The sequence below is a fragment of the Eimeria necatrix genome, genomic scaffold, assembly GCF_000499385.1.
Source record: "Eimeria necatrix Houghton genomic scaffold, Enh_scaff130, whole genome shotgun sequence".
Taxonomy (NCBI): domain Eukaryota; phylum Apicomplexa; class Conoidasida; order Eucoccidiorida; family Eimeriidae; genus Eimeria; species Eimeria necatrix.
Window position 1 is genome coordinate 2,714 of NW_013654910.1, and position 17,199 is coordinate 19,912.

A 17,199-nucleotide genomic window follows, 5' to 3' on the forward strand; every position below is an offset into this window, starting at 1 on the left:
CCCCCCCCCCGCCAGTGGCTCGGAGGCTCCCATTTCCGGCGTGAGGGGCCCCCCAGAAGTGGCAGAAGCAATTGCCTCACCGGCCGCATGTGGGGGGGAAAACAGTATGCCTCCATGTGCAGATGGTGGTTGCTGTTGCTGCTGCTGTTGCTGCTGCTGTTGCTGCTGCTGTTGCTGCTGCTGTTGCTGCTCTTGCTGCTGCTGCTGTAGATGCTGCTGCTGCTGTTGCTGCAAAAGCCCAACGAGCGGCTCTTGCTGGCCTTGGACTGCCTGTGTGATGGCGGGAGGCAGATGATATGGCTGCTGCAGCGGGGCTGTCTCCTGAAAGGCCGGCTGCACAGGGAGTGGTTGCTGCTGCTGTTGTGGGAGTGGCTGATGTTGTTGCTGCTGCTGTTGTGGGAGTGGCTGATGTTGTTGCTGCTGCTGATCCTGCAGCACGCGGGCTTGCTGCTGCTGTATCGGGAGCGTCTGCTGGTGCTGCAGCGCTTGAGCTGGTTGCTGCTGCAGTGGCAGTGGCTGTGTTTGCTGTTGCAGTGGAAGCATTTGCTGGTGCTGCTGCTGTGGGTGCGTCTGCTGCTGCTGCAGTGTGAGTGGATGCTGCTGCATGGGAGCTGTCTGCTGATGCTGCAGTGGAAATGCTTGCTGTTCCTGTAGAGGCAGAGTCTGCTGCTCGTGCTGCATCTGGAGTGTCTGGTGTCTTTGCAATGGAAGTGGCTGTTGTTGCTGCGGTTGGTGTGTTTGTTGCTGCTGCAGTTGGTGTGTTTGTTGCTGCTGCAGTGGAGGACGTTGCTGTTCTTCCTCCAGTGGCGGTGGATGCTGCCCCTGCTCCAGCGGAAACGTTTGTTGTTGCTGCTGGGGGAGGGGCTGTTGCTGCTGCAGCGGGAGTGAAGCTTGATGCTGCAGTGGAAGCAAATTCTGCTGCTGCCCTGGTACGGGCTGCTGCTGGAGTGGTAGCTGCTGCTGCCACTGCAATGGCACTGTCTGCTGTTCTTGCTGCTGCGGAAGAACCTGCTGTCGCTGCTGTGGGAATGTTTGCTGGTCCTGCGGCACTGAGACTGGTTGCTGTTGTCCCTGTACTGGGGGCACCAGCGGATGTTGTTGCGGAAGTTGCTGCTGCTGCAGTGAAGCAGCCTGTTGCTCCTGCTGCAGCGCAGCTGTCTGTTGCTGCTGAAGTGGAAGCGTCTGCTGCTGCTGCAGCGGTGCAGCGTGCAGCTGGTGCACATCACTCGTTTGCTGCAGTGGACTGGCCAGAATAGGCTGCTGCACAGAAACTGGCTGCTCCTCCTGCTGCACTGCCAGCGGGTGCTGCTGCTGGCCTGGCTGCTGGTGTGGCTGCGCCTGCTGCTGCAGGGGCTGCTGAAGCTGCGCTGGCTGCAGAGGCTGCTGGTTCTGCTGCTCCTGCAGTGGAGAAAGTGTCTGCTGCTCTGCGTCACGTCGTTGCTGCGGAAGCTGCTGCTGCTGCTGCTGTCCCTGCTGCTGCTTTTCCTCCTGCTGCAGTTCCTGCTGTTGAATCTGCTGCCCCGGGGCGTTGTTCGTAGCTCTTGCTCTCCACTCTCTCATCTCTGAGGCGACGCTCCTGCCCGTAGGCCTCTCGGCGGAGCTGCTGCTGCTGCTGCTGCTTCTATTGTTGTTAATAATGCGGCTGCTGGCTGGCGATAGCGGGTAGTCTATGCTTGGGAAATTGCTGCTGCTGCCGCTCATGCTGCGGCAGCCAAGGCCTGGCGCGTAGGAGGCGCGGCGGAAAGGAGTAGGCTCTGACGTAAAGGTTCCTGGAGCTGCTTCTGCAGGGCTTTGGGACATTTGCTGCTGCTGCAGTCGCATGCGGGCATCCTGGTGCTGCAGCAGCAGCAGCTGCTGCTGCTGCAGGTGCTGCCGTCGCTGCTGCTCCTGCTCTTGCCGATCCCGCAGGGCTGAGCGCACGTTGCGTTGCTGCTGCAGTGGTGCCACCAATGGAGCCAGCTGCTGCAGCGGGAGATGTTCCTGCAGCGGAATTTGATGCGGCTGCAGTGGAACCTGCTGCGGCTGCTGCAGCTGAGGCTGCGAGTGCTGTGGCTGCAAGCTCGTGGCCGGCTGCAGCAGTAACTGCTGCTGCAGATGAAGGCCTCGTTCTGTGGGATTCACCACGACATGCATGCCCTGTACTGGAGCACTCTGCAAAACTTGCTGTTGAAGCTGCTGCTGTAGCTGCCGTTGTTGTAACTGCTGTTGATGCTGCAGCAGGAGCTGATGTTGCTGCTGCTGCCGCTGCTGCGCCTCTGCCCACTGCAGCGGCTCCGTGGAATGCTGTAACACCTCCTGAAGAGAAGACAAATGCTGTGGCAGCTGTTGCTGCTGCTGCTGCAACACTTGCTGCTGCTGCAGCGCTTGCTGCTGCTGTAGAGCATGCAGCTGCGGCAGTGGATCATCTGTGGGGGACAGGGTTGCGGCAGGGACACTGGCAACAGTATGATGCGGCGGTGGCTGCTGTTGCATTCGATCTGGATGCTGCTGCAGCAACGCTGCCGCTGCGATCTGCTGCTGCTGCTGCTGCACTCCACCGTCATGTATCCCGGGCTGCTGCTGTCCTGGCAGCCCTGTGTTTATTTCTTGACTCATCTTGTGGGGGTCAGCTTTTACAGTTCTTGCTGCAACTTTTTATGTTGTCACTGCTGCCACAAGCGGCGCTGCTGATCTTGCAGCTTAACAGCAGCAGCAGCAGCGGCTGCATTTGTGGCTGGGGGTCCAATGAGCTCTGATTGCAGCGGCGGAAGTAGAACAGCAGGAGAAAGCGCAGCAACAACAGCCGCTGCTGCTGCTGACGCTGCGCCTTAAACGTCTGTGTGTGACAAGAGAGGGCCTGAGGTGGACAAGCAACAGAAAAGGCTTGGCAGCAGGAGCTGCAGCGGTGCTGCAGCAGCTGCAGCAGCTGGGGCTGCTGCAGCTCGTGCTAGATCTGAATTCCGCCCTCTAGTGACTCTTACAGATTATGTACCTGCAGAAGAAGAAGAGAACAGGCAATGTGTGCGGCCCTAGAGCGAGACTAGCTGTGACGGCTGTAGCACCTGCAGCAGTTGCAGTTGTGACAGCAGCAGCCGCAGCAGCTGCAGCCAGCTGCTTCTGTTTTCCCTTTTAGGTGGTAAAGACAGATAGGAAAATAACACACAAAGAATACGGACAGGGTGCCGCAACAGTCCACGATGGACACCAAAGTGACCTCGGGGGCCCCTCCCGCCTCTTCCTGATGCTGCTGCGGCGGCGGCGGCTCCAGACGCAGGTGTGTGGTTGCGGCTTCTTCGATAGGCAGCTAGAGAACAAATCTAGTTTGAAATGTAAACCAAAACAACACACAGTGAAGCACCAACAGAAGCAGTACAAGGAGGGCTCAGAGCCACGCAACACAGAGCATGCAGGGGCCTTGCGGGCTCGCGCTGCTGCGGGGTTTTCGGGAAGTTTAGGCTCTGAATTTAAAGCTTTGGAACTCAAATAAAGTGCAAGTTTACATGTCATTATAAGTTTCCTCTGCTACACTGCAGAAGAGACACGCGAACCTCTGTGGTTCGACCGGAGCACCGGCTGCAGCACCACCGGCACAGCAGCGGACCTCTCTGCGCTGCACACTGAATGCTGTTCTTCTCTTGAAGTAATAACAAATTTTTTGTTCGTGATTTTGTTGTTTATGCATTCGACATTCATGGGGGTCCCCGGGCAGCCCATGGTAAGCTTACCAAGACCCTGGTAGCGCTTGTTAGCTGCAGAGCATGTCCCATGGATTTATTTCCGGTCAACGCTTTCCGCTTCGAAACCCACACAATTGTGGCTACTTCTAAAAAGCAATGCGTGTTACTAAGGGAAGTGAAAGTGCCGAATCTGGTAAGGAGGCATTTACGCTGTACACGGGCCTCCAGATGCGCAGTAGCAGTAGACGGTGGCATAAATGCGTGGGCAACTGGGCGTGAATTCTCGCGTTTGTTTGTAATACACTTATATAAGTAAATTTATACCCTTCGGCGCGCACGGAGGTCCTTCTGTGTTCGATCAGCTCCGCCTGCATCTGCTGCAAAATGTGCATGTGTATTCAATGGTACGGACAAGAGTATATTAAATTTTCGTATGCACACTACTCGTTTGCGTTGTTGCATCCCTTACTACAAACATTTTGGTGGCAAGTGCACGTAGAGGAATAATCCTTTTAACGCATATTCTTTGCAAAAATCAGTCAAGACAACCTTCGTTTAAGGCATATGGTCCGGCAACCCGAAACCAAACCATACAGCCAAAAGCCCCACGCTGAGTTGTTCATGCACCACAGCACCACCAGCTCCACCAGGAGGGGCCCCCCTGTCCAGCCAAACCTACTAAGAGAGGCCCCTGGCTTTTCAGCAGCCCCGACGTATCATCAACATAAGCTGCTGCTGCTGCGGCTGACAAAGAACAAGCAGTGGCAGCAATCGCTGCTGCTGCAGCACTCTGTCCCAGCGCCTGCTGCAGCTGAGCCGTGGATGGCCCGGAGATGAAAAACCTTCGCCGTTACGCTGCGGCCCAACAGCAGCGCCAGCAGTAGCTGCTGCTGCTGCTGCTGCTTCGGTTAGAGTCCGCGGCCTTCTATAGAAACTTTCGTTGCTTTTGTGGGCCGACGCGGCACCCGAGATCCAATACGAAGAGCCTTGTTTAGCTGTACCAACGCAGCAGCAAGAGCAGCAGCAGCAAATGTTAAAGCTGCTGCAGCAAAAATACTAACAGCAGCAGCAACCGTGACGATAGCGGAGCGGCGCAACTTCCTCCACTAGCAAGACAAAAGTGCCCCGTGGCAAGCAGCAGCAGCAGCAGCTGCTGCTACCGCTGCCGCTGATGCTCAGAGCTCTGTGCTCACCTGGGACGCTTGCTGCTGTTTGCCTTCTGCTTCGTCCAAATCTACTTGGGACCTCGGTTGTATCTGCAGAACGAAAGTTTATTCAAATACAGAATTAAATAAGCAATAACGCAAAACACCAAGGGGGTTAGGGGTCTAAAGAATAAGTTAATATTTATGCCATATTGTCCTAACAAAAGACCTCTTGGAGGACTAGATGTGGCTTTTAAATAAGGGCAGAGTTCATCTGCTTCCAAACGGCCCCACATCCAACAACGAAGCCGCCGCACCAACAGCAGCGGCCGCACCAACAGCAGCAGAAGCGACAGCAGCAACAGCAACGAAAGTAATGTCAACGGCGCCAGTGCAGCAGCAGCAGCAGCAGCAGCAAAAGCAGCCTACTAGGAAGTTGTGGCCTCTATTAACAGGGATCCGGGCAGTTCGCCGCCTCTTCTCTGCCTGTTGTTCTGCTGCTTTCTCGGCTGCAAAAAAAAGAAACAAACAGAAAAGGACTTTATTGGAACTCTGTGGCCCTTCAGAGGCGCAGCGATATGGAACAACGGCGCAGCTGTACATACACTCGAAAATATCATTTGTACACATAGAAGTCCGCATAAGGCTGATTATAAAATTAACACAGTGTTGTGTTGTGCATGCATCCATGTTGCACATACACCACGAATAAACATAAATAACACAAACAAAAGAACATAAAGTTGCGCGTACACCCCAAAAGCTGCACGCACCCTCTGCCTTCTCTCGGAGCTGCTTGGCTGCCTGGGCGGCCTGAAACAGGAACAGGCAAGCTGAAGCGTACAAATGCAATTTCTGCATGTTTAGTTTGTCTATGCTGATTAGAAGTTCGGAAAACAATACAACTCTATGCATGCCAGCATCGAAGGCGCCAGAGGCAGCAGCGCATACAATCTAACAGAAAAACCTTCAGATAGAACACCAATAGCACCAACAGTTGCTGCAGTTTCGGCTGTAGCAGCAGCTCCGGCTTTCAGCTTCTGCTGCAGCAGCAGTTAACTCACCTTAACCAGCTTCTGCTGAAGGTCAGAATCGTTCGCCTCGAAAGCTCTTTCCCTCTCTGAGATGAGTTGCCGGTGACTGAGTAGCAGCAGCAGCAGCAGCAGCAAGAGCTGCAGCAATGGCTTAATTTAGGCCGTAGAGGCCATCAAAAGGAGCATAATGTGCCAAGTGGTAGCCCCATGCATATCAAGAGCCACAAGAGCAGCAGCAACAGCAGCAACTAAGATGCAGCTGCTGGAAGCTCGTTTGCGGCAGCAACCGCAGCAGCAGCAAAACTGTTTACCTTGAACCCAGGCCCAGCACTGGACGCATCCACTTTTGAATAAGCCCCCTTATAAGCTGGCGATTGCTTTCCGTCTCGTCTAGCGCAAAACAAATAAAAAGGCCAAACCCTAAACCCTAAACCCTTAACCCTAAGCCCTCAACCCTCGAAGTAGAGGCGCAGACGCTGAGGCAAACAGGCCAGCGCGGCGCCCTGACCCTTAACCGAAAGCCTTTAACACGATGCCCCTGGCCTGAAACCCTAAACCCTAGAACCCCGCTCTGCGTATTGCATTCAAGCTGCGCGGGCGGAGGAGCCCCCCAGTAAATCCATTTATCGGGTTTGTGGGTCCCTGGCAGTCAACTTCAGATTCTAGGGTTTAGGGTTTAGGGTTTAGGGTTTACCATCGTGCTGCCAGAGAAGCACCAAGACCTTGCCCAAGTCGTTGTTGGCCAAGTCCTGTGCAGTGATTGGCATTTGCCCCAAGACCTCCAGCAGCCTCCGTCTCAGCGAAAAATTGGGCAAACTGTCATCTTTAAAGGGGGCAAGCCAGCCAGCAATGACCTGCAAAAATGTAAAAAAAGCACTTATTTGCTTCTCCAATGATTTATTTGTTTGTCTGTTGCCACCACAAGGTGCGCGTTAAAGCAATACTAAACAGCATGCATGCACCCCCGGCAGCAGCAATGACAACAACCCCACCCTCACCTGGCAGCAGCCTTCGGAAACGAACCAGTGACGCCATTTTGGCTGCGGCCACAACAGCAGCGCAACAGCAGCAGCAGCAACGGCAGCATCAGCAATGCAGCAGTAATACTATAAAAGGGCCTTTTACAAAACACGACAGATGAGCACATCGTCAAGTGGATATACACCTCACGCTTCCAGACAGGCAAGTAACAGGAAGACTTTCCGACTCATATTCAGCGTAAGTACACCTCAGCATCAGTCCATAGAGCACCAGCAGCAGCAGCGCAGCAGCAGCAGCAGCAGCAGCAAGCCCATATCGTGGGCGCGCATGCAAGCATGTATGCAGCCAGATAGGGTGCTAGGACTCCCCAAGTGGCCCTAAATCGGGGCTGCTCACAGAAACTCTTGTGAAAAAAGCCCCATAACAACAACCCCACCACTCAGGGGTTCGAGCTTACCTTGACGAGCTCTGTACAGACAGTGTCCAGCATTTGGAGCTTTGCAGTGGCTGGCTCCCCTGCCTCCAGGCTCCTTTCGTCTGCAGCAGCAGCAGCAGCAGCAGCAGCAGCAGCAAAAAAAGAGCATAGTAGCGAGCAGCCATTTCAAAGAGAAAACAGTGTGCTCACAGGCTCCAAATAGTGCTAAACCCTAAACCCCAAACCCCAAACCTCCTCAAGGCTGCAAAGCAGCAACCCAAAAAATCAAAAGAGAGAGGCAGGTGGCAAAAAGCAAACAAAGGCAATTCAAGAGAAGCAAAGGTAAGCAGGAAGTGCCAAAAGGAGCTAAAAGAAGAAACAAAGAGAAGAAAAGTGAAAAAAAGGAAGAAAGAAAAAAGCAAAAGGCGCAGCAAAACTGGCCCCGAGGGCCTCAAAAGAAGCAAAAAAGGCGGAAAAGAAAAAAAGAAAACAAAGAAAAAACCCCAAGGCGCACCCTGCTGCGAAGCTTCGGACATTTTTTGAAGCATTTGATTGCAAAATAACTGCAAGTCGGAGTCCAAGGGTTTGGGTCTTCTCTTGCGTCTTTGTCTCAGTCGATTTAAAGCACTTTCGAAACTCGTGGGATCTGCAGAAGGCGCCGGGTCCGTCCAGTCCGCCTCCCGCTGCATGCAAACAAAACGCATGCAGCAGCAAAAGCCCCAAGTCCAATGCCAAAGCCCCAAGGATCCTCAGTCTTGAACTCGCCACCTTTGTCCTAAGCCTAAAACCCTAAACCCTAAACCCTAAACACTCCCAACTCCCTGGACCCAGGCCCCAAGAATCCTCAGCCTCGAATTCGCCACCTTTGTCCTAAACCCTAAACCCTAAACCCTAAACCCTAAACCCTGCACTGTGTGCCCAACGCCCCAGACCGAGGCCCTAAGGATCTTCAGTCTTGAGATCGCCGCCTTTGTCCTAAACCCTAAACCCTAAACCCCAAACCCTCTACTGTGCCCAGGACCCTACACCCAAGACCCGAGGACCCTGAGCCTTCAGCTCGCCAGCTGTGTCCTAGAGCGTAAACCCTAAACCCTAGACCGTTCACTCCACGCGCTAAACCCTAAACCCTAAACCCTCAGTCGAGAAACAGGGGGCAGGCGCTACTGCTGTGCTCCGGCCAAACTGTCTGCAATTGTGAATGGAACATTTTTAAAACTGAACTGATCTGCACTGGCGAGGGGGAAGTAGCTGGGGCTGCGGTGTATGTACACCCGAACTGCTCACGTCGCTGTCGATGCCGCCCTCCACCGGCACAATGTCATCAGGGTCTTCATGAATTGCTGCTTCTGGATCTCTTTCAATAAATCCATCCAAGTTGTCGGGGTCTGCGTCAGTTGCTGCTGCTGCTTTGCGCTGCTCCCTGTGTTTGTGCTTGTGCTTGTGCTTGTGTTTGTGCTTGTGCTTCCGCTCTCCCTTTTCCTTCTTGGCTTTCTTTTCCCGGCGAGCAGCAGCTGCTTCCGGGCTGCTGCTGCTGTGCTGCTGCGTCTCATCCGCAGCAGGGTACTCCTGCTGCTGCAGCTCCTGCCGCTGCAGCTCCTCCTGCGCAGCCTGCAGCCGCAGGCTCTCGGCCTGCAGCAGCTGCTGCTCCCCCGCTAGTCTCGCAGCCTCATCCAGAAACTCCTCCGGCAGCTGCTGCTGCTGATCCAGCTGCTGCGTCTGCGGCTCGTCAAGCAGCTCGTCTTCAACCCCAAACAGCCCTCCAGCCGCCTCCGCGTCCGCCATCGATGCTGCTGCTGCTGCTGTGTTTGCTGCAGTGGCGGCAGTCTGGGAGGAGAGGCACCTGCAGCGGCGCCAGCTCCTGCTGCAGCTGCGGTGGTGGCTTCTTTGGCCGAGGGCGCTGCTGCTTCTTGCTGCTGCTGCTGCCGCTGCGCCCGTGTTGGTTAGAGGCCGCCGCCCCTTGAGTCCTTTCTGTTTACCCTTTACATTAAATAATTAAGAATAATTAAACCAAAGCTAAAACTGTAGGCGAAAAAGCTAGATTGCTGAACCCACAGGCAGCCCTGGCCGTGTTGGTTGCGCATGCAGGATCGACCCGGCTTCCTTCGCTGCGCGTTCGGGGGAAATCAGAAGTTAACTCCAAATAATATAAAGCGCTGAAAAGTAAATGCAAATACTTTAAAGTATCTTCAATTAGATATGCAATAGACCATTGGGGGCTATCGAGCCGCGCAGCAGCGGCGCCAAACCTCTCCTCGGGGCCCCCTCGGCTTTGGTGCCACCTATGGCTCTGATCTTCGCCTAGAAGTGTCTGAAAACTACCAAAAGGTGAAGTCAGCAGGTTTGAAAGCTTTTCTTTATTTGTTTCTGTTCAAGAAGGATTAAGGTTTGGGCTGCGCACGGCCGCCGTGCACATAGCCACGCCCCTCCACCGCCCCCCGCCCACCACGCTCCCGCTGCCTCTTTCTGTGCATGCGCTGCTCTGTTCTGTCTCTTCCTGTCTTTGCTCATTACTCTCTTGGAGGACTCCTGAGCGCCTCACTTCTAGTCCCGTGTGCTGCGGCGGTGGTGCTCGCAGCAGCAGCAGCAGCAGCAGCGGCAGCAGCAGCGGCGGTGCTGCTTGCATTTCAGCCCGCAACAAACGAAAGTGCTGCAACGCAAGCATTTTCTCTATCTGAGCTTATATGTGTGAAGACGCGGACGCTCAGACACGCCACTAGCAGCAGCAGCAGCAGCAGCAGCAGCAGCCGGAAGGGCAAAAGCAGCAGCAGCAAAGGAAAAGAGCTGTTTGCCCCCCGTAGTGCTGGCTGCGTTTGCCTTTCTGAGCGCCTTTTGCCGTCGGTTTGCCCAGGAGCCTGTTTGGGCTGCATGCATTTTCCAAACCCTAAACCCTAAACCCTAAACCCTACAATGGGGAAGAGAAGGGGAGCGGCGATTGGGGCGGGTGCCCTGGGCACCATGACGGCTGTGGCCGCGCTGGTGCAGCAGTCTTTGCTGCTGCTGCTGCTGTGCGTTGGTGGGGTTGTTGTTTATGGCATTTGGTTTTGGCTAAGAGTGTTTCGCTGCAGCAGCGCTGCATCGGCCCTGCAGCAGCAGCAGCAGCAGCAGCGGCGGGCTTTGCGCAGCAGCAGCAGCAGAAGCAAGAGCAAGCGCCCACCAAAGTCCGACGACGTCTCCCCGAGAGGTGCAGCAGCCGGCGCTGCTCCTGCTGCTGCTGCTGCTGCTGCAGCAAGCACTACAGCAGCGGACGAGGACGAGTGTCCTGCTGCTGCTGCGGAGGCGCCCCGCCGGCGGCCGCGAAGCAGCCGCAGCGGCAGCAGCAGCAAAAGCTTCTCAACAGCCGACAGCGAGGGCTCGGAGGGCTCGCGAGACAGCAGCAGCAGCAGCAGCAGCAGCAGAAGCGCGGAGGGCTACCGGTGGCTGGAGGGCGACGCAGAAGGCGCCTACGACTCCGCAGACGAAGCAGACTCCGAAGCAGAACAAGACAGTTTGCTGCCAGCAGCAGCGCAGCGGCAGCGCCTCCCCAGACGCATGAGCTTCTCTTCTTTCAATCTTGCTGCTGGCTGTTTCCCCGCAGAAGCCGAAGTGCAGCACCACATTGTTTCCGCGTGTATGTACACCCCGACGCTGCCAGACACCCAAAGCCTTCTTCGCCTCCTCGACAGGCTTGCCGGCTTCCACAGATTCAGGCAAGGCTGCCCCTGCTGCTGCTGCTGCTGCTGCTGCTTCTGGCGCTGCTGCTGCTGCTGCTGCTGCTGTTGGTTTCGCAGTTGCTGCGTCGCCCGTTCGGGTGTATGTCCAGCAGAGCTCAGGGTTATGCTGGAGCTGGAGTTGCGTTGCGAGTGCATCAGATACTTCTGTTGCAGACTGTTTTCTGATATCCTTTTATTATTTATTTTTAATTTCTTTTTATTGTTTATTTTAATTTCTTTTTACTATTTATTGTTGTTTTCTTCTGAGTTCAGCAGCGTGCCCATCTTGAACGCGCTCTACCCCCGGTGGCAGCAGGTGTCTGTACAGCCCGCGGCCCACCTGCGGCGGCTGCTGCTGCGCGACAGCAAAGAGCTGCACTTGTGTATAGAGTGGGTGATGAGTCAGCCGTGCGACAGCAGCAGGCCTCGCTGGCAGCTGTGGCTGCTGCGCAACGCCGCAGCGCAGCAGCAGCAGCAGCAGCAGCAGCAGGGGGAGGAGGTGTGGGACTCGAGGCAGCACAGGACTGAGGAAGAGCGGCGAGGAGTAGATCTGAGGGATGGGCTCAAAGAGCTGCCGAGACACTGCATCATTCTGCGCGCCGATCACTGCATTGGGGATGGGGTCTCCCTCATTGAAGTTAGCTGCTGCTGCTGCTGCTGCTGCTGCTGCTGAAGTTGCTCCTGCTCACTGCGCAGCTGCCGCTGCCGTTGGTGCTTATTGCTGCTGCTGCGTGGTCCTCTTGCTGCAGTGTTGCTGCAGCGAGCTGGTGTTGCCAATAAGGTGTCGTGCGCGTCTTGCGCAGCGTATTTGCTGCAGCTGCAGCTGGGCCCCTGGTTTATTACTGGCTGCTGCTGCTGCTGCTGCTGCTGCTCTTGCAGGTGGGCCTGCGGCTGCTGACAGACTCCCAGGGAATTCCTCTGAATGAGTGGCCTGACCCTCCGGTTTTGAAAGGTCCTGCAACAGCAGCAGATGAACATTTGTGTCTCTTGCCGACGCCGACGGCTCATTTGCTGCGTTGGGTACGTCCTGAGGTGTACGTACACCCCAAATAGGGGCCTCAGGAATGCATGCAGAGACAGCAAGCTAGGGACGAGGCATTGTGCTGCACTCCTGCTGCGGATGCTCTCCTTGTTTCGAGGGTTTAGGGTTTAGGGTTTAGGGTTTAGTGCTTAGGGTTGCAGGCTAGCTTGCTGCAGGAGTCCACATGCGCCTGCGTGCATGCATTTTGAGCATGCACGTCACAGCCAGTATTTGTGTCTGTAGTCAGGTGTAATGATTAGACAATTAAAATTTTAATTTCTTCATTTGTGGCGTTTAAGTGTTCGCGTTGCTGCTGCTGCTGCTGCAGACGAAGCTGCTGCTGCGGGCCCCGCGACGGCTGGCGAGCGCAGTGTGGGGCTGCGTGCTGCTGCTGCTGGGCTCTTTTCGTGCATTTGCTGCTGCTCTTTTAATTGCGCGAGATGCATGCACTCCGCTGACGGGCACAGCAGCACAAAGAGATAAGCTGCGGTGGGCTGGGCAGCAGCAGGTGAGGCCATTTTGCATTTCATTTCGTTGGCTTTTGTTTTATTCCTTCTCGTTGTCCTTTATTGCCTTTCTTCCTCTTGCCTTTTACCTTTGATAATCTTCTTTTGTTTCATTTTGGCTTTTTTGTTTGTCTGTTTATCTCTTCATCTGCTGCTTGTCTCTGAAGCTGTTCCCCCTCCTCTTTGGCTTCTTTGTCTTCTTTTCGGTTTTTCTCTCTTCAATATTGCAGTCACTTACCAGTAAATGAATTTCAATATTTTCTCCTCTTTGTTTGTTGCTGTTTCGGCTATCTCTTTATCTCCTTTGCACTTTTTCTTCTTCACTTCTGCTGTCTGCAGATTGCTTCCGCTGCTCCCCTGAGTCTGGAGTTTGTAAGGGAAATAAAAAAGGCAGCACGCGCAACCCTCAATGACATTTTCGTTGCGGCTTTCACAGGCGCTGTCAGGCGGTCCGTCCGCTGCTGCTGCTGCTGCTGTTGCTCGTGCTGCTGTTGCTGCGGCGGCTTTCCGTGTGCTCAACGCGCTGCAGCTTCTCGTGCTACTGCTGCTGCTGCGGCGATCTGTGTGCAGCATGCGCTGCGGCTGGTCGTGCTGCTGCTGCTGCTCTGTGCGCGGGCAGGCCGTGATCGTGCTGCAGACGCTGCTGCTGCTGCTGTTGCTGCCTCCGTTTTTCCGCAGGTACTGCGAGCTTCAGGGAGACTTCCAGTTTTCGCAGCCGCCGGCAGCAAATCTGCCAAGGGTGCTGTTGGCGTGTGCCTTCTACAGGTCAGCGGCACCCGCACGCTGACTGCAGGAGCACAGCAGCAGCTGCTGCCATTGCTGCTGTGCAGCTGTCGCTGCAGTGTGTTGCTGCTGCACCTGCATTGGGTCTGCTTCTGCTTTCTTTTGTGGGTGGAGGCTGCTGCGTGCCTACAAGTAATGGCCTCAGCTGGTCATGATGATGTCCTCGTGCATGAGCCGCGCATGCGCTTTGGGGCTTTGAGAAGCCTGCACGCATGCATCGTTGGGACTCCTTTTTGTTGTTCATTTTGTTTTTCAGGCGCACTCGGGAATTGCCAGACTGGTCTCAGTTGCTCCTGCGCAACAGATTTGCTCTGACCTCTTTGGAGCTGCCCGCCGACAGCAGCGACCCGAGGGAAAGGCTTGGTAGAGTCAAAAAGGTGAGGTGCCCGTATGCCTGAAAGTGCTGCCACAGCAGCAGCAGCAGCAGCACTGCCTTGCCGGTTGCTTTCAAAGGAGAGGGTTCGGTCTCCGCTGCTGCTGCTGCTGCTGCTGCTGCGGGAGGCAGCATTGGCTGCTTACACCGTAAGCGGCATGCTTTTCAACCCGCTCCTGCTGCTGCTGCTGCTGCTGCTGGTGCAGGCCACTCTTCGTCTGAAGCGTTGTCGGCAAGCTGCTGCCGACTTTTTAACTCAGCGGGTAGTGGGCCATTTGATGCCGCGGCAGTTTATCTGCAAAGCAGCAGAAGGCCTCTTCAGCAGGCACAGCGTTGTCTTCTCCAACCTGCCCGCTTACACAGTGCGTTGTTGTTGCTTCTCTGTCGTTTTTTAAGTCATTTAATCGAAAAATATTAAAATTCGATGCAGCTCATACTTCCTTTGCTGTCCTGTTGTTTCTATAGATGGCCAGTCTTTTGGCTTGCTTTTAGCTGCTTCGGCTGTTCATCTATCTTTTCCGTTCTTGAATTTTCGTGATTTCAATTATTAATGCCGCTGCTGCAGCGGTACACGGCATGGGCTTGCTGCCCATCGTATCTACTATTACTATCTAATGTATAAATCAAGAAATAATAGTAAGGCGTTTGTCGTCGGTGGGTATCCCCGCACTGAAGATATTCGCAGTTTCGTCTTGCTGTTGTCGCTGCTGCCGCTGCTGCTACTGCTGCAGGCCCCTGTTTACTTCTGCGGCTGTGAGATAACGGAGGTGCAGGTCGTGTACCCGAATTTGATTCCCCAGGTAACAGGCCTCTCGTGGTTTGAGCTGCACGTGGACCGCATTGCTGCACGCTCTTTTCACGGCTTCTGCAGCAGCAACAGCAGCAGCAGCAGTGCATGCGCCGCGTTTTGTGGCTGCAGGTGGAGGTCGTGTCTTACGCTGGTCGTGTCTTTTTCTCAATTGTTTTCGATCCGTCAATTGTTAAAGAGGGACACAAATTACCAAATCTGTTTGTCGAGGTATGTTACTGGTGCTGCTGCTGCTTTTGTTTCAGGTCTGCTTTCGCTTTCGTTTAGCTTGGATTCCGTGTTTGCCTTATTCTGCTGCAGTGGTCTCGCTGTGCTGTTACTATATGCAGGAGCTTTTCCGCCTAGCGGACGCCTTCGGCATAGCCAGGCCCACTCAGCAGCAGCAGCAGCAGCAGCAAGAGAGCTGCGCAAGCTGAGAAAAGGCTGCAGGCTTTAGGTGTATGCGCAGCTAGTGCTGCAGCTTGTCAGGTGCTGTGAATACATATTTGTCCAATATTGAAGGAGCAGATATAATACTAATGAGTATTATCAATATACTGCATAGTTGTGTTGTAGAGACACAGGGAGGGCCCCGCAAAGAGGGAAGGCAGCCTGGTCACACTGCTTGTCTAGGGCCACAGAGGACCCCAAGCGCTTGCATGTTTGTATACATTAACCTATGTATATATGTATACATATAGGCAAGTAGACAAGACACATGCAATTTAATATGTGAATATGTCTGCATATGTATGTATGGAGAGTCTGTATGCACATGCATGAATTTGTACAGCTAGGTCTCGAGAGAGGTTGCTTTTTGCTTTTTGCTTTTTGCATTTTGCGCACATTTGTGTATATTTGTGGATAGTTACACAAAGTTAATCACTTATTTAAATGTGCATGCGTAAATGCATGCATGAATGCGTACGAAAGTACCTAGGTAATTTTTAGCACACAAACACATGTATAAATATACATGTTCACCATATACAAAAAATTAGTCTTTACGCGACATGTGTAGATATATATTACATAATATATAGATGTATAGTACTTGGAAATAAGGATATTTACGTATCTGCGCGTCCTGCGTCCTGCGTTTTTTGCAGGAGCGCTGCTTCTGTGTTCATGCCTTTCGTAATCGTGTATCTGTTTGTTTGATTTAAGGATGGTCGTCTTTTCATGATTTTACTTAGATTGCTAGTTGTAGCTGCAGTAGCAGCAGGTGCTGCTACTGCTGTTGTTGCACTAGCTTAAAAGTTTGGGCTGTATAGGCACCTCCAGGCTCGAGCAACACAGGCGGTTCTCTTGTATGATATCTGTCTTTTGTTTCTGTACCTGTTCGTTCGTTTGCTTTTATTCTTTTGCATTGGTTGATTTGTTTATTTATCGATTGATTTGTTTGTTTGTTTGCTCTTTTTCTTTCACCCGCCGCGGTTGCGCAACAGTCGCACTTACGGCTTTGCAGACCTACTAGGTTTGGTGCTGTGCTTCATTGATATCACGGGGCTCCAGAATTAGAAAAGTAAAGATGTCCTACTCAGAGTAGCAAACAGTAAATAAGTTCCGTCAGTCATGAGCCTATGCATAGTGTGGAAGCTACAATAAAAAGCGTTATGTTAGCTTAGGGGAACCTCAAACACAATGGAAAGCTCCAGCAGGCGTGCGCTACAAGTTACGCTGCAATACACTTTTTAGAGAAACTGTTAGCGCTCTTATTGTGCATCGAGGGAGCAAATGTGCTTTTACTTAGCAAAAGGCGTTGCCGTGGTTTGGACAAGCGCACTTCACTTCTCAGTGCTCAGATGAGGCCAAGTGGGACATGTTAAGCCGAACAAGACAGTATCAACCGAGGAAAGGGAACGGAAGAGCCGACGAACTCAAGAAAAAACAATTTAAATTCGTTTATTGTTCAGTGCCTTGTCTTTCGACAAGCACTGGGGCGGCAGCTTTGAATGCATCGCGGATGCTGAACTTGAACGTGGGTTCAGGAATTGTTCGCGGGCCATCTGCCGCTGCGCTGCAACTGAGGCACAGCTAGCTGACAGCTGTCGAATGGCTAGCTAGTTACCAACCAGCAGCGGTCTTGCAGGACACTATTTAGGAGCGAGCCTCTAAATGGCGGGGGTTCAAAAGTTGGCAACTAGCTGGTTGCATCGCTATACTATAGCCCCAGTACGAACTGACTTTTGAAACCAACAGGGAATAGTTTAGTTTTGCTGTGCACAAGGTGCAGCTATTCTTATCACTACAGGTTTAGGCGCATGGGGGGAGCACAGAGTATATATATATATATATATATATATATATATATATATATATATATATATGTATATATATATATTAGTGCTTTGCGCGAAGCATATATCTACATTCTGTCCCTATGTACATCATCAGTAAGTGCACGTCTTAACTGCATTACATGCATGAGCACTTTTTTAACTCAGCACACAAACTTACACGAAATGAAGACTAGGAAAAATCCAAGTAAAGTGTAGTAGCGGCGTACGATAGCCGACTGCGCGTAACTATTCCTCCGTATTAGTGCCTTTGAATGCAGTTGCTGAGTAGAACTCATGAACAGCCACCAAGAGGGCCACTTCTGCGTTTAGTCTACTTCCACAATTGTTTTGGCACAATCCACAGTTATTTTAGTTCGTCAATGCAATTCATTATTTCTTACTCCATGCCGGTTTTCCTAAGGGGACCGAATTGACCAAAAGTATCACCTTATTGTCTTGGGATCCAGGCCTGCTCCTGGTCATCCGTCTAACGGCCTCTACACTCGTTTTATCTTTTCTTCTGAAAT

The 17,199-nt window shown here is 53.2% G+C and overlaps 3 protein-coding genes across 3 annotated transcripts in view; 1 reads left to right on the plus strand and 2 right to left on the minus strand.

The window, feature by feature from the left end:
* ENH_00010450 (hypothetical protein) overlaps positions 1 to 2,595 on the minus strand; it is a gene marked incomplete at both ends in the record, with an annotated part of 5,308 nt that extends 2,713 nt beyond the window's left edge. Inside the window, one exon of the mRNA XM_013584195.1 lies at positions 81 to 2,595. Within this exon, the coding sequence (XP_013439649.1) occupies positions 81 to 2,595 (2,515 nt within the window). The remainder of the gene's footprint in view (positions 1 to 80) is intronic.
* Positions 2,596 to 4,564: 1,969 nt separating this feature from the next.
* On the minus strand, positions 4,565 to 9,013 carry ENH_00010460 (hypothetical protein, conserved; the record flags this gene model as incomplete). The annotated part of the gene is made up of 11 exons (XM_013584196.1): positions 4,565 to 4,651; positions 4,850 to 4,912; positions 5,231 to 5,310; positions 5,575 to 5,614; positions 5,866 to 5,941; positions 6,147 to 6,225; positions 6,530 to 6,689; positions 6,834 to 6,875; positions 7,274 to 7,353; positions 8,275 to 8,302; positions 8,516 to 9,013. The coding sequence occupies 11 exons, from the start codon at positions 9,011 to 9,013 to the stop codon at positions 4,565 to 4,567; spliced, it is 1,233 nt and encodes a 410-aa protein (XP_013439650.1).
* Positions 9,014 to 10,138: 1,125 nt separating this feature from the next.
* On the plus strand, positions 10,139 to 14,827 carry ENH_00010470 (COG3639: ABC-type phosphate/phosphonate transport system, permease component (ISS), related; the record flags this gene model as incomplete). The annotated part of the gene is made up of 11 exons (XM_013584197.1): positions 10,139 to 10,989; positions 11,194 to 11,557; positions 11,800 to 11,940; positions 12,270 to 12,449; positions 12,787 to 12,896; positions 13,126 to 13,212; positions 13,487 to 13,607; positions 13,810 to 13,965; positions 14,335 to 14,403; positions 14,523 to 14,621; positions 14,741 to 14,827. The coding sequence occupies 11 exons, from the start codon at positions 10,139 to 10,141 to the stop codon at positions 14,825 to 14,827; spliced, it is 2,265 nt and encodes a 754-aa protein (XP_013439651.1).
* Between the last annotated feature and the right edge of the window lie 2,372 nt (positions 14,828 to 17,199).